At 45.1% G+C, this 20,870-nt stretch overlaps 1 protein-coding gene across 2 annotated transcripts; it reads right to left on the bottom strand.

The window, feature by feature from the left end:
* Positions 1–19,301: 19,301 nt before the first annotated feature.
* Positions 19,302–20,508, bottom strand: LOC125526840 (uncharacterized). 2 transcript variants are annotated; one of them, XM_048691456.2, is made up of 3 exons: positions 20,402–20,508; positions 20,056–20,304; positions 19,302–19,982 (listed from the first exon to the last, which is right to left on the bottom strand). In XM_048691456.2, exons 2-3 carry the CDS (start codon positions 20,281–20,283, stop codon positions 19,644–19,646), a joined length of 567 nt encoding a protein of 188 aa, XP_048547413.2. In that variant the 5' UTR covers positions 20,284–20,304; positions 20,402–20,508; the 3' UTR covers positions 19,302–19,643. The 2 variants fall into 2 exon arrangements, with proteins under 2 accessions (XP_048547413.2, XP_048547414.2); XM_048691457.2 differs by having other exon boundaries at positions 20,056–20,300; positions 20,402–20,502.
* Between the last annotated feature and the right edge of the window lie 362 nt (positions 20,509–20,870).

Here is a 20,870-nt window from a genome sequence, read left to right on the forward strand (position 1 = left end):
AAGATGTTATTGCTACCAATCTTGCAATCATGTTCCGCAGGACCCGTTATGAGCTTATTGTTGTCAATAAGTTAAAAAAATGCTTGTCCAATAACTTAGATAGTCTCTTCTATTTCTGCAATGGCATCCTCTCAGAAAGAGGAAGAACTATGAGGCGCCGACTCGCATTCTCACCAAGATCAAGCATCACCACGCCAACCCCAGAAGCCCTTAGCTACTATTATACCTTTTGTTCTGTTAGTGCTCCCTATAAATTGCGTGATGTATCTCTTATTTTTGTGATTACTCTAAAACTACTTAACTCTAGCCCGTATATGCTGTATTAATTTAAAGTCGGGCGCTTCTTGTGCATGTTTTCTAAAACAAAATATGCTTACTCGTAAAAAAGGGAGAAATGAGCCCATCAAATATATTTTAATAACATGAAACCTGAATACTGTACAGTTACAAGATTTAGAAGAGCCACAAATAGCAGTACTCTCTGATTTCGTTGTTGTTACCGATGTATGTGTAGAAAGCATTTATCTCCTGGCTGAATGGGAGGAAAAACCATTAGTTGCTCACTCGCTCTGCACAAAGCATAAGATTTCAAGTAGCCAACTGAAATGCTCGTCGTTGAAAATTTAGGTGTCCATGTGTCATTGAAAAAAAGAAGACTGACAAAACCATGAACACACAAGTAGTTTTCTTGAACGAGATTGCATGAACGGGAAAGCTAAGAAAACATTGCACTATGTCACTGTTGGGGAACGTAGAAGAAATTCAAAATTTTCCTACGTGTCACCAAGATCTATCTATGGAGAAACCAGCAACGAGGGGAAGGAGAGTGCAGCTACATACCCTTGTAGATCGCTAAGCGGAAGCATTCAAAAGAACGGGGTTGAAGGAGTCGTACTCGTCGTGATCCAAATCACCGGAGATCCTAGTGCCTAACGGACGGCACCTCCGCGTTCAACACACGTACAGTCCGGTGACGTCTCCCATGCCTTGATCCAGCAAGGAGAGAGGGAGAGGTTGAGGAAGACTCCATCCAGCAGCAGCACAACGGCGTGGTGGTGGTGGAGGAGCGTGGCAATCCTGCAGGGCTTCGCCAAGCACCACGGGAGAGGAGAAGGACCTTGGAGAGGGGGAGGGCTGCGCCAGAACATTGGTGCGGCTGCCCTACCACCCCCCACATATATATAGGGGTAAGGGAGAGGGGGGGCCGGCCCCCTCAGATCCCATCTGAGGAGGGGGCGGCGGCCAAGGGGGGTTGCCTTGCCCCCCAAGGCAAGGGGGGCGCCCCCCCTTTAGGGTTCCCCCAAACCCTAGGCGCATGGGCCCTAGGGGGGAGGCGCCCAGCCCACTAAGGGGCTGGTCCCTCTCCACATACAACCCATAGGGCCCTCTGGGGCAGGTGGACCCTCCCGGTGGACCCCCGGAACCCCTTCGGTGGTCCCGGTACAATACCGGCATCCCCCCGAATTATTCCGGTGACCGTATGATGACTTCCCATATATAAATCTTTACCTCCGGACCATTCCGGAACTCCTCGTGATGTCCGGGATCTCATCCGGGACTCCGAACAACATTCGATAACCACGTATATCTATTCCCTATAACCCTAGCGTCATCAAACCTTAAGTGTGTAGACCCTACGGGTTCGAGAACCATGCAGACATGACCGAGATAACTCTCTGGTCAATAACCAACAGCGGGATCTGGATACCCATGTTGGCTCCCAGATGTTCCACGATGACCTCATCGGATGAACCACGATGTCAAGGACTTAATCAATCCCGTATACAATTCCCTTTGTCTAGCGGTACGATACTTGCCCGAGATTCGATCGTCGGTATCCCGATACCTTGTTCAATCTCGTTACCGGCAAGTCTCTTTACTCGTTCCATAACACATCATCCTGTGATCAACTCCTTGATCACATTGTGCACATTATGATGATGTCCTACCGAGTGGGCCCAGAGATACCTCTCCGTTTACACGGAGTGACAAATCCCAGTCTCGATTCGTGCCAACCCAACAGACACTTTCGGAGATACCTGTAGTGAACCTTTATAGCCACCCAGTTACGTTGTGACGTTTGGCACACCAAAAGTATTCCTACGGTATCCGGGAGTTGCACAATCTCATGGTCTAAGGAAATGATACTTGACATTAGAAAAGCTTTAGCATACGAACTACACGATCTTTGTGCTAGGCTTAGGATTGGGTCTTGTCCATCACATCATTCTCCTAATGATGTGATCCCGTTATCAACGACATCCAATGTCCATGGTCAGGAAACCGTAACCATCTATTGATCAACGAGCTAGTCAACTAGAGGCTTACTAGGGACATGGTGTTGTCTATGTATTCACACATGTATCTGAGTTTCCTATCAATACAATTCTAGCATGGATAATAAACGATTATCATGAACAAGGAAATATAATAATAACCAATTTATTATTGCCTCTAGGGCATATTTCCAACAGTCTCCCACTTGCACTAGAGTGAATAATCCAGTTCACATAGATATGTGATTAACACTCAAGGTCACATCCCCATGTGACTAACACCCAAAGAGTTCTGGGTTTGATCATGTTATGCTTGTCAGAGAGGCTTCAGTAAATGGGTCTGCAACATTCAGATCCGTATGTACTTCGCAAATTTCTATGTCATCTTGTAGATGCAACTACTATGCTACATTTGGAGCCATTTCAAATAACTGTTCTACTTGGAGCTATTCTAAATTGTTGCTCCATTATATGTATCCGGTATCTCTACTCAGAGCTATTCGGATAGGTGTTAAGCTTGCATCGACGGAACTCTTTACGTCGAACTCTTTATCACCTCCATAACCGAGAAACATATCCTTATTCCTCCAAGGATAATTTAGACCTGCTATCTGGTGATCTACTCCTAAATTACCTTTGTACCCTCTTGCCAGATATGTGGCAAGGCACACATCAGGTGCGGTACTCAGCATGGCATACCGTATAGAGCCTATGACAAAAGCATAGGGGACGACCTTCGTCCTTCCTCTTTCTTCTGTCGTGGTCGTGCTTTAAGTCTTAACTTCATACCTTACAACTCAGGCAAGAACTCCTTCTTTGACTGATCCATCTTGAACACCTTCAAGATCATGTCAAGGTATGTGCTCATTTGAAAGTACCATTAAGCGTTTTGATCTATCCATATAGATCTTGATGCTCAATGTTCAAGTAGCTTAATCCAGGCTTTCAATTGAAAAACACTTTCCAAATAACCCTATATGCTTTCCAGAAATTCTACGTCATTTCTGATCAACAATACGTCAACAACATATACTCATCAGAAATTCTATAGTGCTCCCACTCACTTCTTTGGAAATACAAGTTTCTCATAAACTTTGTATACACCCAAAATCTTTGATCATCTCATCAAAGCATACATTCCAACTCCGAGATGCTTACTCCAGTCCTTAGAAGGATTGCTGGAGCTTTGCATACTTATTAGCATCTTTCAGCATTGACAAAACCTTCCGGTTGTATCACATACAACCTTTCCTCAAGAAAATCGTGAGGAAACAATGGTTTTTGACATCCTATCTACAAGATTTCATAAATAATGCAGTGACTGCTAATATAATTCCAACAGACTCTTAGCATCGCTACGAGTGAGAAAGTCTCACCGTAGTCAACTCCTTGAACTTGTCGGGAAACATCTTAACGACAAGTCGAGCTTTCTTAATGGTGACATTTACCATCATTGTCCGTCTTCCTTTTAAAAAATCCATCTGTACTCAATAGCCTTACGACCATCGAGCCGTTCTGCCAAAGTCTACACTTTGTTTTCATACATGGATCCTCTCTCGGATTTTCTGGCCTCGAGCCATTTATCGGAATCCGGGCCCACCATCGCTTCTCCATAGCTCATAGGTTCATTGTTGTCCAGCAACATGACTTCCAAGACAGGATTACATACCACTCTGTAGTAGTACGCATCCTTGTCATCCCACGAGGTTTGGTAGTGACTTGATCTGAAGTTTCATGATCACTATCATAAGCTTCCACTTCAATTGTTGTAGGTGCCACAGGAACAACTCCCTGTGCCCTGCCACACACTAGTTGAAGAGACGGTTTAATAACCTCATCAAGTCTCCACCATCCTCCCACTCAATTCTTTTGAGAGAAACCTTTTTCTCGAGAAAGGACCTGATTTCAGAAACAATCCCTATTGCTTTCGGATCTGAGACAGGAGGTATACCCAACTGTTTTGGGTGTCCTATGAAGATGCATTTATCCTCTTTGGGTTCGAGCTTATCAGCCTGAAACTTTTTCACATAAGCGTTGCAGCCCCAAACTTTTAAGAAATGACAGCTTAGGTTTCTCTAATCCATAGTTCATACGGTGTCATCTCATCGTAATTACGTGGTGCCCTATTAAAGTGAATGTGGTTGTCTCTAATGCCTAACCCATAAACTATCATGGTAATTCGATAAGAGACATCATGGTATGCATCATATCCAATAGGGTGCAGTTATGATGTTCGGACACACCATCACACTATGGTGTTCCAGGCTGTATTGGTTGTGAAACAATTTCCACAATGTCTTAATTCTGTGCCAAACTCGTAATTTAGATATTCATCTCTACGATCATATCATAGACATTTTATCCTCTTGTCACGACGATGTTCAACTTCACTCTGAAATTACTTGAACCTTTCAATAATTCAGACTTATGTTTCATCAAGTAAATATACTCAGTATCTACTCAAATCATCTGTGAAGTAAGAACATAATGATATCCACTACATGCCTCAGCACTCATTAGACTGCGCACATCAAGATGTATTACTTCCAACAAGTTGCTTTCTTGTTCCATTTTACTGAAAACGAGGCTTTCAGTCATCTTACCCATGTGGTGTGATTTGCATGTCTCAAGTGATTCAAAATCAAGTGAGTCCAAACGATCCATTTGTATAGAGTTTCTTCATGCATATCTACCAACAAACATGGTTCGCATGTCTCAATCCTTTCAAAAATGAGTGAGTCCAAAGATCCATCAACATGGAGCTTCTTCATGCGTTTTATACCAATATGACTCAAATTGCAGTGCCACATTTGTGTGGTACTATCATTACTATCTTATACTTTTGGCTTGAAAATGTGTGTCACTACGATCGGGATGGTATTATTCAAATAAACAGAGTAACCATTATTCTCCTTAAATGAATAACCGTATCGCGATAGACATAATCCAATCATGTCTATGCTCAACGAAAACACCAAATAACAATTATTTAGGTTTTAATACCAATCTCGATGGTAGAGGGAGCGTACGATATTTGATCAACCTTGGAAATACTTCCAACACATATCGTCATCTCACCTTTTAGCTAGTCTCCGTTTATTCCGTAGCCTTAGCAACCGAACCGGTAACTAATACCCTGGTGCTACTAGGAGTACTAGTAAAGTACACATTATAATGCATATCCAATATACTTCTGTCGACCTTGCCAGCCTTCTCATCTACCAAGTATCTAGGGTGGTTCTGCTTCAGTGACTATTCCCCTTATTACAGAAGCACTTAGTCTCGGGCTTGGGTTCAACTTTGGGTTTCTTCACTAGAGCAGCAGCTGATTTGCCATTTCATGAAGTATCCCTTCTTGCCCTTGCCCTTCTTGAAACTAGTGGTTTCACCAACCATCAACAATTGATGCTCCTTCTTGATTTCTACTTTTGTGGTGTCAAACATCGCGAATATCTCAAGGATCATCATATATGTCCCTGATATATTATAGTTCATCACGAAGCTCTAGCAGCTTGGTGGTAATGACTTCGGAGAAACATCACTATCTCATTTGGAAGATCAACTCCCACTCGATTCAAATGATTGTTGTACTCAGACAATCTGAGCACAAGCTTAACAATTGAGTTTTTCTCCCTTAGTTTGCAAGCTAAGAAAATCGTCAGAGGTCTTATACCTCTTGACGTGGGCACGAGCCTGAAATCCCAATTTTAGCCCTCGAAACATCTCATATGTTTCACGACGTTTCAAAACGTCTTCAGTACCTCAACTCTAAACCGTTTAACTGAACTATCACGTAGTTATCAAAATGTGTATGTCAGATGTTCGCAACATCCACAGACGACATTCGAGGCTCAGCACACTGAGCGGTGCATTAAGGACATAAGCCTTCTATGAAGCAATGAGGACAATCATCAGTTTACGGACCTAGTCCACATAATTGCTACTATCATCTTTCACCTAAATTTTCTCTAGGAACATATCTAAATAGTAGAACTGAAGCGCGAGCTATGACATAATTTGCGAAGACCTTTTGACTATGTTCAGGATAATTAAGTTCATCTTATGAACTCCCACTCAGATAGACATCCCTCTAGTCATCTAAGTGATTACATGATCCGAGTCACCTAGGCCGTGTCCGATCATCACATGAGACGGACTAGTCATCATCGGTGAACATCTTCATGTTGATCGTATCTACCATACGACTCATGCTCGACCTTTCGGTCTCTTGTGTTCCGAGGCCATGTCTGTACATGCTAGGCTCGTCAAGTCAACCTAAGTGTTTCGCGTGTGTAAATCTGGCTTACACCCGTTGTATGTGAACGTAAGAATCTATCACACCCGATCATCACGTGGTGTTTCGAAACGACGAGCTTTCGCAACGGTGCACAGTTAGGGGGAACACTTTATTGAAATTTTAATGAGGGATCATCTTATTTACTACCGTCGTTCTAAGAAAATAAGATGTATGAACATGATAAACATCACATGCAATTAAATAGTGACATGATATGGCCAATATCATATTGCTCCTTTTGATCTCCATCTTCGGGGCTCCATGATCATCATCGTCACCGGTATGACACCATGATCTCCATCATCATGATCTCCATCATCGTGTCTCCATGAAGTTGTCTCGCCAACTTATTACTTCTACTACTATGGCTACCGGTTAGCAATAAAGTAAAGTAATTACATGGCGTTGTTCAATGACACGCAGGTCAATAAATAAAGACAACTCCTATGGCTCCTGCCGGTTGTCATACTCATTGACATGCAAGTCGTGATTCCTATTACAAGAACATGATCAATCTCATACATCACATATCATTCATCACATTCTTCTTGGCCATATCACATCACATAGCATACCCTGCAAAAACAAGTAAGACGTCCTCTAGTTGTTGTTTCCATGTTTTACATGGCTGCTATGGGTTTCTAGCAAGAACGTTTCTTACCTACGCCAAAACCACAACGTGAATTGCCAATTTCTATTTACCCTTCATAAGGACCCTGTTCATCTTATCCGATCCAACTAAAGTGGGAGAGACAGACACCCGCCAGCCACCTTATGCAACTAGTGCAAGTCAGTCGGTGGAACCGGTCTCACGTAAGCGTACGTGTAAGGTTGGTCCGGGCCGCTTCATCCCACGATGCCGCCGAATCAAGATAAGACTAGTAACGGCAAGATAATTGACAATATCAACTCCCACAACTACTTTGTGTTCTACTCGTGCATAGTAAATACGCATAAACTTGGCTCATGATGCCACTGTTGGGGAACGTAGCAGAAATTCAAAATTTTCCTACATGTCACCAAGATCTATCTATGGAGAAACCAGCAACGAGGGGAAGGAGAGTGCATCTACATACCCTTGTAGATCGCTAAGCGGAAGCGTTCAAGAGAACGGGGTTGAAGGAGTCGTACTTGTCGTGATCCAAATCACCGGAGATCCTAGTGCCGAACGGACGGCACCTCCGCGTTCAACACACGTACAGCCCGGTGACGTCTCCCATGCCTTGATCCAGCAAGGAGAGAGGGAGAGGTTGAGGAAGACTCCATCCAGCAGCAGCACAACATCGTGGTGGTGGTGGAGGAGCGTGGCAATCCTGCAGGGCTTAGCCAAGCACCACGGGAGAGGAGAAGGACCTTGGAGAGGGGGAGGGCTGCGCCAGAACATTGGTGCGGCTGCCCTCCCACCCCCCACATATATATAGGGGTAAGGGAGAGGGGGGGCCGGCCCCCTCAGATCCCATCTGAGGAGGGGGCGACGGCTAAGGGGGGTTGCCTTGCCCCCCAAGGCAAGGGGGGCGCCCCCCCTTTAGGGTTCCCCCAAACCCTAGGCGCATGGGCCCTAGGGGGGAGGCGCCCAGCCCACTAAGGGGCTGGTCCCTCTCCACATACAGCCCATAGGGCCCTCCGGGGCAGGTGGACCCTCCCGGTGGACCCCCGGAACCCCTTTGGTGGTCCCGGTACAATACCGGCATCCCCCCGAATTATTCCGGTGACCGTATGATGACTTCCCATATATAAATCTTTACCTCCGGACCTTTCCGGAACTCCTCGTGATGTCCGGGATCTCATCCGGGACTCCGAACAACATTCGGTAACCACGTATATCTATTCCCTATAACCCTAGCGTTATCGAACCTTAAGTGTGTAGACCCTACGGGTTCGGGAACCATGCAGACATGACCGAGATAACTCTCTGGTCAATAACCAACAGCGGGATCTGGATACCCATGTTGTCTCCCACATGTTCCACGATGATCTCATCGGATGAACCACGATGTCAAGGACTTAATCAATCCCGTATACAATTCCCTTTGTCTAGCGGTACGATACTTGCCCGAGATTCGATCGTCGGTATCCCGATACCTTGTTCAATCTCATTACCGGCAAGTCTCTTTACTCGTTCCATAACACATCATCCCGTGATAAACTCCTTGATCACATTGTGCACATTATGATGATGTCCTACCGAGTGGGCCCAGAGATACCTCTCCGTTTACACGGAGTGACAAATCCCAGTCTCGATTCATGCCAACCCAACAGACACTTTCGGAGATACCTGTAGTGAACCTTTATAGCCACCCAGTTACGTTGTGACGTTTGGCACACCCAAAGTATTCCTACGGTATCCGGGAGTTGCACAATCTCATGGTCTAAGGAAATGATACTTGACATTAGAAAAGCTTTAGCATACGAACTACACGATCTTTGTGCTAGGCTTAGGATTAGGTCTTGTCCATCACATCATTCTCCTAATGATGTGATCCCGTTATCAACGACATCCAATTTCCATGGTCAGGAAACCGTAACCATCTATTGATCAACGAGCTAGTCAACTAGAGGCTTACTAGGGACATGGTGTTGTCTATGTATTCACACATGTATCTGAGTTTCCTATCAATACAATTCTAGCATGGATAATAAACGATTATCATGAACAAGGAAATATAATAATAACCAATTTATTATTGCCTCTAGGGCTTATTTCCAACAGTCTCCCACTTGCACTAGAGTCAATAATCCAGTTCACATCGATATGTGATTAACACTCAAGGTCACATCCCCATGTGACTAACACCCAAAGAGTTCTGGGTTTGATCATGTTACGCTTGTGAGAGAGGTTTCAGTCAACGGGTCTGCAACATTCAGATCCGTATGTACTTCGCAAATTTCTATGTCATCTTGTAGATGCAACTACTACGCTACATTTGGAGCCATTTCAAATAACTGTTCTACTTGGAGCTATTCTAAATTGTTGCTCCATTATATGTATCCGGTATCTCTACTCAGAGCTATCCGGATAGGTGTTAAGCTTGCATCGTCAAAGGCAAGTTCTCCATTCTCCATTATATGTTCTCCATTCTCCATTATATGTTCTCCATTCTCCATTATATGTATCCGGTATCTAGGGCATATTTCCAACAGTCACACCAGTAACACCAAAGTCAAGTTGATGCTAAACTTTATATTTGTGATATTTGCACTTAACACCAACCACAAACATAGTTCCCAATCACAGTGTTTTCCACTATGCTTATTCCACAATGGATACCTGGACCAAGAATAGCATCATTGCCATCCACTAAATTCCAAAGTATGAATTGGGGCAACAGTATGTTAATGCCATCTCATATTTTCACATATCTTGGCATTTTGCAACATGACTATCCTACTACCACAAACTTTCAGAGTTGAGTGTTGCTGGAAATGCCTTAATTGTTGACAAAAAACTATGTGCTTCGTATGTCGAGAACAATCTTTTTGTAAACTAATAAACCTCTTATCTTAGCGGCGATAGGGGAACTCAACATCGGCCGCCACATCCCCTTCCCGAGCCTCTCCTCCTACCTCGCCGCCTTCAGAGGAGCGACCGGCGAAGCCCGCACCAACTACTAGGAAAAGGCCTACTAATGGCGCACCAGTTTTACCTACTAATGGCGCATCACTGGTGCGCCATTAGTAGCACGCCACTAGTAATTTTTACTAATGGCGCACCACTGGTGCGCCATTAGTATCTGGTATACTAATGGCGCACCATCCAGTGCGCCATTAGTATATAACACCATGCGCCATTAGTGTGCCTCCCAGGGGCCATATTTAACCATGTACTTTGGCACACTAATGGCGCACTGCGGATAGATGCGCCATTAGTATACTTGGCATACTAATGGCGCACTCTGTAGTGATGCGCCATTAGTATGAATATTAGGTTTTTTTACTTTTCTGATTTTTGCACATGTTACAAAATATATTATTTGACAGAATATAGACAGTAGCACACAGCAACAGCAGATTCATCGAATACAATAGAAGATTAGTCTTCGAATACAATTCATCATATTAGTCTCCGAATTCAAAAGACCGAACAAAGATAAAACATTACAAGTCTCGAGACCGCGAGTATCGAGTTTGTCGGAAGTAATACTAATCCTAACAAGTCCTACTAATCATCATCATACAACTTCTACTCGTTATTCATAACAAGTCATACGATCATCATCTTGATAGTCATCGAACCAACCCTACTTAATTGTTCTTAGCACATGATCATCAGTATTAGACAGGACCTAAATACCCTATTTAAGCTAAAATAGCATAAAACAATATAGACCCTGACTCTCCATTATGGAGAATGGAGAACATCCTGTCTCCAATTCTTGCGCTTCGCTTCCTTTTGCTTCCAAGAAGCTCCTTACGACTGTCCATACATTTTTTCCACCCTTTGATTTTCATGTCTCCACTTCTTTTAGAAATCTCGTATGGACAGTTGAGATTCGTAGGACGACCTGGCTGTATGTTCAGAACATTAACACTACCTTTCTGATACATCATATGAGGCACACAATTCTCTGGGATTATCTGTTGAAAAACATAGTAATAACTTCATAGTTAGCAATGATGTAATAGTTTTAGAAGTATGCAAAAGATGCACGGATGTCGTAATAGTAAAAATCTTACCAGGGTATCTCCATGCTAGTTACCGTAGTTGAACACATGCACTAGTGGAACGTATTTACCATAATGTTGAGGAGTTTGTTTGTGGATAATGTAATTCTCAATGTGACAACAAAATCCGACCAGATGATTTTTCTCCTTGTAAGTTGTTAATTCGGAGCCATCGGTGTAGTGGGTTTTGTCTACCATCTCCCGCACATTTTTTGAACAATAAAAATAAGATGTCAATGGAAATAAGCTGTCAACTATTTTGAAATAAACAATATAAATTAGCTAATAACTATGTTTGAGAAACTCACATAGCGGTAGAACTGGAGGCGTATCAACAAGGACCCAAATGTCCATATTGTCTTGGTTGATGTCAGGATTACCAAGGTCCATGGTGATAAGCATACCCTCATCAAAACCATACATCTTGCAAAATGCTTCCCAATTTTTGCAACCAAAATGGGTTACGCTCTCAGAATTATATAGATTTACTTCAAAGTCCACATCGTGATGAGTCCTTAGGTGAATTTTCTTTGTTTCAGAAATTTCATGGTCTTCAAAATCCATCCTCTCCAAGACGTAGCGTCTTGCATGGCATGGGATAAGCTATACTCGAATTGTAAAAGATGAAAATTACACATTGAAATAGTTGAAGTCATGCTTAATTATGAAAATAACACTTGTCGTCGTTGTGTACCGTTTCAACTTCGAAGGTCTCCTCGAGCTTAATGCTGAAGTGCCGATCATCGTCCAGGTGAGGCATGTCGCACAGACCTCGATCGTCGTGGCACCAGTCGCACTCCGCCGGGAGACTTTCGTCGTCCGATGATGATGACGACATATCCTACGTTCATAATTCAAAACTACATCATTTAGGGTTTGTCGACACCAAGGCATCCTAAAAGCTAAGCTTTTATCATTTAGGGTTTGTCGATGCTGAGGCACCCTAAAAGCCTAAGCTTTCATCATTTAGGTTCTTATCGACACCGAGGCACCCTAAAAGCCAAGGTTTTATCATTTAGGGTTTGTCGACGTCGAGGCACCCTAAAAGCCTAAGCTTTCATCATTTAGGTTTTGTCGACGCCGAGGCACCCTAAAAGCCTAAGCGTACATCATTTAGGTTCTCATCGACACCGAGGCACCCTATAGAAGCGAATTTAAGTTTTCATCATTTAGGGTTTATCGATGCCGAGGCACCCTAGGTTGGGCCTAATCACTTGGCTCTATTGCCACCTATGTTGGGTTTATCATCTAGGGTTTATCGATGCTAACGAGAATTCTAAGTTGGGCCTAATCACTTGGCTCTATTGCCACCTATGGTTTAATGTAGCAAGAATGGCGGGGCAGTTGATCCTACTTAACTAAGTACTAAGATACCCCGGCCCATGCATTAGTCGCAAGTACCCCATATGTCCTATTTTTAGCAAAGTCATGCTAAAATTCACGGAAAATTTCAGCATGACCTTTGCTGAAAATAGGACATATGGAGTACCCGAATTTGCCGGAACGGAAGTTAATCGACATTCCGGCAAACTCAAGGGCCTCTCGGGGTACCTGCAAATTCATTACCCCACCCCCACCCAGCTGCAACCCCACAACACCCCACAATATCATCACGACACGATGGTCGGAGACAGAACCCCCCAATATCATCAAAATACTCCAGTTATGAAGTAAAATTCCTGAAGTGTTCCAGGAGTAGAACCTGAAGTGTAGTCAGTGGCTTCATCTATGTGCATAAAAATCATAAAAATTCAAAATCATTTGAAACCTGATCACTAGTCATAAAAATTCAAAATCATTCAAAATCAAAATCTACTAATCAGTTCTTGTGCTCATCCAGTAGCAACATCTTTCATACATGATCAGTAGTCATGTACCAAATTTTTATTTAAACTGAATTTGCAAATCAACAAGAACTCTACTAGTTTCAGACTAGATTTACACTAAATACACTAGAGTATTTGACCAGTAGTCATGTGAACTCTTTGAATTTGTAAACACTTCCAGACTTGAGCATTGAGAGTTCACAATTGCAAAAAATGTCCCTTGTTCCTGAACTTGTATTGTACTCCATTCATTCAAGCAGAAAGAAACAATTATTGTTGATACTCATGTGCTTCTTTCCAAATAATTTTATTTATTCAGAGTTTGAGAAATTTTGAACAAAAAAAAGAACGCAAGATACAGACTGAATTTGATGTTCAAAAATAACTGATAGTAGCATGCTATGGTACCGATAAAGTTGGGTCATAGTAACACACAGTAACATTTCTGGAATCCAAATTGAAACAATAAATCACAGCTAGCTAGCAACTGAAAATCAAATTGGCACTTTCTCCAAACTCATACATGTCTTCTCTTTTTGTAGCATCAGTGCTGACCTCGATGGATTAACTGAATTTTCTACAAACACCAAGTACTAGGGCACACAAAAGTTCTGAAATTTGTGTGCCTAACTGAATTAACTGAATTTTCAGTAGCCGAATAAACTGAATTTTCAAAACTGACAAATATTAATAGGTTGACTATAGCAAATCCAATTTGCATGCTTCACTACATATAATTTACAATAATCCAAGAGGGGACAAATACAGCACTGGAAAAGTCAATTCAGGTTTATCTGAATTGGCAGCTACAGTGATGCCATTTAAAGCTAGCTAGAGGGAAAAGCCATTTAAAAAAAATCCTCTCATCTCATATGAGGAGTGTTAATCCTAAGACTAATACTTTGTTGTGCAGTACAGCTACAGTGATGCCCTGTCCATTTTGTCCCTCCCCGACTAGATACTAGAGTAGCACTGTTGATGCCCTATTCTTGCTGAACTTTATGACAGTATATACAACAACTTATCCTCTTAAGCCAAAACAAGTTTCTAAAAGCCAGATGCAACTTGTTGAGCTAATTTTGAGCAGAACTCCTTGAGGAACTAGCAGCAAAAGGTACTGAACTAGCAGCAAGCTTGTGTTATTGCTTACTAAGGTACTGAACTGATCAGAACTTCAGAACAGTGAGCTTTACATACTAATTTCAGAGGGATTTGAACCTAATTTGACCTAAATTCGAGAGGGATTTAACCTTATTTTGCATCTACACTAGCCCCTAATCCATGGCTAGAGCTAGTAGTAGGAACACATGGTAGAGTAATTAGGCAGCCTTGAGGAACCCAAATCCATGGCTGCTAGATCGAATGAAACAAGGAGGGGAGTTGGGGGCACCTTCACCTTGGGTGGCTGAACGACGGCGCCGTGGATTTAGAGGTCTAGGTGGAAGAAGCCCTTGATTGCGGCGACTGTGGTGGCTGGGTGCGCCCCTCTTGCTCCTCCTCCTCGAGCAGGACAAGGTCGGCGGCTACACAGTGAGGAGAAGGCCCTCCTCTCCTCTCCGGGCGTCGTCCTGGTCGCTTGCCGGCGCGGTCTACCTATAGAGACGAGACAAGAAGGGGTCAGGGGTTTGGAGTGGAGGGGGGCTTACGAGCGGAGGAGGAGGGGGGCTTACGGGTGGAGGAGGACGGGCAGCGGCGCAGTAGGGGCGGCGGAGGGAGGCGCTGCTGGGCTCCTGTGCCGGCTGCGGGGCAGCGGAGGCTTCGGACGGCTGGGTGCGCCGCAACGTCGGGCTGGCAGTCGTGGCAGCAGGCGGGGGAGCCGGAGCGGGTGTGGAGCGGTCGCGGGGGTCGTTGCAGCGGGCCGGGGGTCATCGGAGCGGGCGCGGCGGGGGAGGGATGGGGGATCTGGCGAGGGAGAGGGAAGGGGGGATCGGGCGAAGGGGTATCCAGCTAGACACTATAGCAATGGCGCACCACCCTCTGGTGCGCCATTAGTAGTTTTTTTTTCTGATAGCAATGGCGCACCCTCCTCTGGTGCGTCATTAGTAACTTTTTTTTCTGACAGCAATGACGCACCCTCCTCTGGTGCGCCATTAGCAACATTTTTTTATTATTTCTTGTTGCATCTAATAATTTGTTTTTTATCAAATTTGTTATTTTCATGAGGACTAGAACAGAAGATATCATCAAATATCATCAATTTTTTTGAAACTATCATCAAATCTGTTTTTTATTTTTAATTGAAAATATCATCAAATTTGTTATTTGAAGATATCATCAAATTTCTTATTTGAAAATATCATCAAATTTTTTATTTAAAAATATCTTCAAAAAGTGGGGGAGGGTGTGGGTGTCGGCGGCGGCGGTGGAGCGGGCCGGGGGAAGGTGCGGGGTGTCGGCGGCGGCGGTGGAGCGGGGGAGGGTGCGGTGGGTCGTCGGCGGCTGTGGAGCGGGGGAGGGTGCGGTGGATCGTCGGTGACGGTGGAGCGGGGGAGGGTGCGGTGGGTCGGCGGCGGCGGTGGAGCGGCGAACTTTTTTATTATTATTTTTTTAAAAATGAAGAGGGAAGAGGAGGCGCGGGTGGGATCGAGATCGAGATGGAGGGGATCGAGATCGAGTGTCCTCATGAATATTCAATATTTTATCATATTGAATATGAGAAAATATCATCAAATTTGAAAAAATATTCATGAATTCAAAAAGTGCCCATGAAATTTAAAAATATTCATGATATCAAAATATATACTAATGACGCACTTCTACAGGGTGCGTCATTAGTAGTTAAACTAGTAATGGCGCACTGTGAGGCGGTGCGCCATTAGTAGTTTTGCAAAAAAAAGAATAAAAAAATTCAGTACTGACACACTCCATGTCTGGTGCGCCATTACTAGTTAGAACTAGTAATGGCGCACTTCGGTAGGATGCGCCATTAGTATGTATGTAAAAAAAATATCACTAGTGGCGCACCTATTTTCTGGTGCGCCATTAGTGTCTTCCACACTAATGACGCATCACCAACTGGTGCGCTATTACTATATAGTAGTGGCGCACTACTTCCCTGGTGCGCCATTAGTGTCAATCCTATCTATAGCCCTTTTCCTAGTAGTGACCGGCTCCTAGGATGGTGGCGATGGGGCGCCTCACATTGCCTCGACTGCTAGTCTCGTCCTCCCCGTATGTCTTCCTTGCCGGCCGTCTCCCCTGCCGGCAGTCACACCCTGGGCCGGCATGCCTCCGTCTATCTACCTTCCCTCCCCCTGCCTGATCCACATGGCCACCAGTGCCGTATGTGCCTGCCACCGAGGCACTTCCTCGCTAAGCCCCACGTTAGATCTGGCGGCAGGATCCCATCAAATTCCTTCCACTCGCCGATGTCGCTTGCTCTTCCTGGCGTAGGATCTTGGGCGGTTGGTGGTAGGGCTCCTTAGCCGATTTTTCCACTCTTGGTGGCAATGTGGCGGCGTCCATCCTTCCCCTGACCCGTGGCCATGGCCCAAAAAGGTTCTGGTTTTTTATGTGTCCCGGTGGTGCCTCCTCGGCGGCGGTTGCGATCTGGCGTTCGGCGGGCGGTGGACGCTTGTGCCCTTGCAGTTGGACTATTGCTGGTGTGGCTCCAGAGCCGATGACCTTCGACCTGCTTTTTCTGGTGTCCATGGTTGTTGGTGTCTCTTCATGCGACGCGCCGGCCACGACACTCCAGATGTTGCGCCTCCTCCAGCCTCTATGCCTCGCCGGTCAGTGACTGCCTTAGCCTTGCTTGTCCCGAGCTGTGTCTCCTCTAGTTCCTACCTTGCCGATATCGCTGGTTACCATTGCGTCCCCTGCATCGGCCCACTTCGCCCCGTAGCCCCCAATCACGGCCACCTCGTTGTCCCGCCACCCGTCATGTCCAAGGCTCATGTGTCCTGGGCTTTGACCTGCACTTGACTTTCAACTCCCGGTTTCTGATCCCTGGCTATGAGATTGCTCAGACCTAGGCCAGGGAGAAATCCCTTCTCGGCTTGCTAGTGCTAGCAGCTGCGACACTAGCAAGTTTCCTCCCCTCCTTGGACGCGTTGCTATGGACTCTCTATGCCCCTCTTAGAGCACTAGGGGGAACCCTAGGTCTGATTCTTTGGATCAAGCGGTGACGGCACCATGCCGTCGTTATCCTTCTTGAAGGTGTCATCTTTCGTGATCGCGATGTCTACGGTGATGGACTTGTGGATGTGGGACGTCATGTTGTTTCGGGTTGCTTCTCATGTTAGGGAGTTTAGCTATGTTGTGCGCTTATTCGGAAGAGCAACCTTTGTCTCTCTGCTCTGGGCACCGTGTTCATGCCATCTTGTATTCGTGCATGTGTTGTACCCTCGCTTGTACTCATTCTCTATTCTTCTATCAATGAAAAGATACGCAAGCTTTGCGTATTCTTCTATCAATGAATTTTCGCTGCTCCCCAAATTAATGAAAAAATAGTGCTGACCAGGCCCATCTTGGTTCATGCGAGGTGGGTAATTTCATTCAACTGTATGATGGTCGAAAAAAATCAGAGAAATGCACAGTCCTTTATTTATGTATTAGTACTTATAGATTTGGCTAGGATCCTTTTATTTTTGCTGGATGCCAACATATTTCACGTGTTGGGAGCTCTAGACTTTAATTTCAATCAATCGATTTCCCATGTTTTGGCAACGGCCGGATTAATTAATCAGTGACCATGTCACTTCGGTAATGCAACTAGCTTGCCCGGGCTCACTGTGGCCTCAACAAGGTCATGTCTTTGCTTTATTCATGGGGAGGTGAGATCGAAAATAGATGATCCATGGAGACGTGCGTCAGTGTCTTGAATTATAGTGACCTTTTTATTTGTTGTTGTTGCTTTTGATAGGTCTTTGGAGTAGATGACAAGGGTCAAGACGTGTAGACCTTTTGTTTATGTGAAATGGAAAACCTTGTAGACAGGACTTTGGAGCCCCACCTCCTCTCATATTCTTGGCAAAGATAGAGCAGTGCACATGGTGACATGCATGCATGCATGACCGCATGTAGGTAGTTACGAGCACCTGGCCTTGGCAAAATGAGCAAGATGGAGCGCGCTCTAACAACCAGCAGTGCACATAGCACGCGGGTACATGTGCAGCTAAAATGAGGATCAGCTCATACCAGATCAGCTAAAATGAGTTTCACGCGCTGAGAGAGATACATGAGCTTGTTTATTTTGTTTGTCATCTTGATTTGTTGCGTCTTGTCTAGTCCCACTCCATGGGCTGAATTCGACAACTGGGATAGAAGGAGTATCAACATGTGTAAGTCTGGGTTGGTATGGCAGAATTACGACCTGACTAATTGTAAGTTGCATTTGCACAACTCTTGAAAACTGCTTAATCAGACCACCAAACACAACTGTAGGAAACAAACTAGCTAGTAAACTGCGTAAATTTCTTCTTCTTTCAGTAGGACACATCTTAACAGAACAAGCACAGAGTGATCGCTCCCTGATCATCAAATACACATGCGGTTCAAACTTCAAACAGAATCGTCCCAACTGAACAACATTACCATGCATGCACGGCAAGATTCAGAGTACAAGTTGGAAATAAACGTAGCCACCTTAAATACTAGCTGAATAATGATATGCAGGAATGAAATTAGCACAAGCAAGACAAACAGTCAGTGTAAGAAGACATCTCTAAAGTACAGGCATGTACCCCCAACATTTTCCTCTGCACTTTATTTCCTTGTTTCAACAAACACATGTACAGGCTAAAAATCATTATGAAACGTTTATCTATGGACAATTTTACAGGTACTTTAAGTTGCATTTCCGCAACTCTAGAAAACTGCTTGATCAGCAAGGAAGTTGATACTAGGAACCTATGTTGAAACAACATGCATGTGTGTATGCATATAAACTGCACTACCAATTTCACCAACATCAATTAGACCCAAGATAAGCTAATTATGCATGTGAGGCACTGAGTATATATCCATACAAGCATAACTGAAATAATTTTGTATGGTGAAATAAAACTATAAGCAAAATTTCTTAATTTGCTAGCTGTACCGCAACAATTCCTAGAGGTTCAGGGGAACCAACAGCTATATATACCCCCAATGGATTACGCCAGCGGTTGCATGAAAAACAATGGTTAACATATATATACTTCATGAATATATATAAAAAGTGCATGCAGTGACAATCTCACCAACATGAATTATACTGAAGCTGGAGATAAATGAGCATAGAAGTGATGTCTGATCATATAGAGAAAAGTCAAATACCACTGTATCAAAGACGACCAGAATTCAGTAATTCACACATAGGGCAGTACACTAATAAATTCACACAGATAAGCTGCACAAATAAGCATATAAATGATGTCTGGTCATGTAGAGAAAAGGTCAAATACTACTGCATCAAAGATAAGGCAGTACACTAGTAAATTCACACAAACATAGGGCAGGGCACTCGATCAATCGTCGCAGCTAGCATAATGCACACTCTACGTTATTGCACTCAATATTCATCAGTCTCTCATCATCAGTACCTCACGAGTCATGAGAGGATCCATAGACATGATCCGCTGCTTGCCCTGCTTCCCAGTCCTACTCGCGGCCGAGGATGAGGGCCAGGAAGCTGATGGTGTCTCCCGCCGCGCAGACGAAGATGCCCACGGTTGAGCAGATCCTGAAGAAGAGGTCTCCTGGGTCGGCGACGAGGAAGAGGCGGGCTAGCGCGGCGTAGAAGCAGTGGCCGCCGATGGTGAGCGCGAGCGCGAGGTAGGCGAGGGCACGGCGGACCCAGCGACGGCGGCACTGGAGACGCAGCGCCAGCGCCGCTGCGGCCGCCTGGAGCGCGACGCAGCACAGCATCCCGATACCTAGGGCGTTCATCACAGCTTCCTCCGCGTCCGTCAGCAGGCCGCACCGAAGAAAGAGGGAGGACTGCGGAGGAGGAAATTCAGAACGCGAAGGAACATGAATAGCGACGTGGAAGAGCTCGCCGACTCGTCTTTACCTGGCTGCACTGGACGTGGAAGAGCTCGAGTGCGTAGGCCAAGTCGAAGGAGAACACGAAGGCGAAGGCGAAGGAGAAGGCGGTCACGAGCACCCACTCGCTGACCTCTCGGACAACATCCGGACGAGGCGTCTTCTTCGCCACGGTCACCGGCCGCAGATGAGGAAGAGGCGTCTTCTCGCTGCCAGTGCCATCCATGGATCCAGCCTTCTTCTGCGGGGACTCCATGGATCCAAGGCTCCAAGCTAGCTAGTCAGGACAAGTGGACAAGAAGAAGATGAAGCATTAGCATGAAAGTGAAGCATCTCCGGGAACGGGGACACGGAGGAGGAGGGGATGGACTCACCGCCGCTCGTCGATCGATGTGAGAGATGCTTCCCTACTCCTGTACTCCCTAGCTGGCTAGCGACGTGCGTGACTATGGTGTTGGAGACTGGAGGCGGAGGACTATGGTGTGGAGCTGTTTAAGAGAGCAAAGCAACGCAGGGCACGTGGGCGCCCACACCACGACGTGTGGAGCCGAGACGATGCAAAGGGACGCAGCGTGGGCGCCCACCACGACGTGTCGATCGAGTCGCGCGCGCGCACACAGAGGCCCATGTGACTGTGGACAAAGGAAACCACGGGGAAGGAGAGGGCATGCCATCTTTGGCAATGCAATGGGATGCTTAATTTGCTGGCAGATGCACAAAAGTGTGAGTGAACCACAGCACACACATGACATGCAGTAAAAAATTAGCTAGCTGATTTTAGCTACACGCGCGCGGTCATTTTCAACTAGTGTGATTTCTAGTAACACCATTCTTAACGACGGG

The sequence above is a fragment of the Triticum urartu genome, chromosome 5A, assembly GCF_056163025.1.
Source record: "Triticum urartu cultivar PI428250 chromosome 5A, HENAU_Tu73, whole genome shotgun sequence".
Taxonomy (NCBI): domain Eukaryota; kingdom Viridiplantae; phylum Streptophyta; class Magnoliopsida; order Poales; family Poaceae; genus Triticum; species Triticum urartu.

Coding starts and splice junctions, on each gene's coding strand:
- LOC125526840 (XM_048691456.2), bottom strand. CDS start 20,283: ATGGAGTCCCCGCAGAAGAAGGCTGGATCCATGGATGGCACTGGCAGC. Junction 19,983..20,055: donor TCCACGTCCAGTGCAGCCAG/GTAAAGACGAGT, acceptor CCTCCTCCGCAG/TCCTCCCTCTTTCTTCGGTG.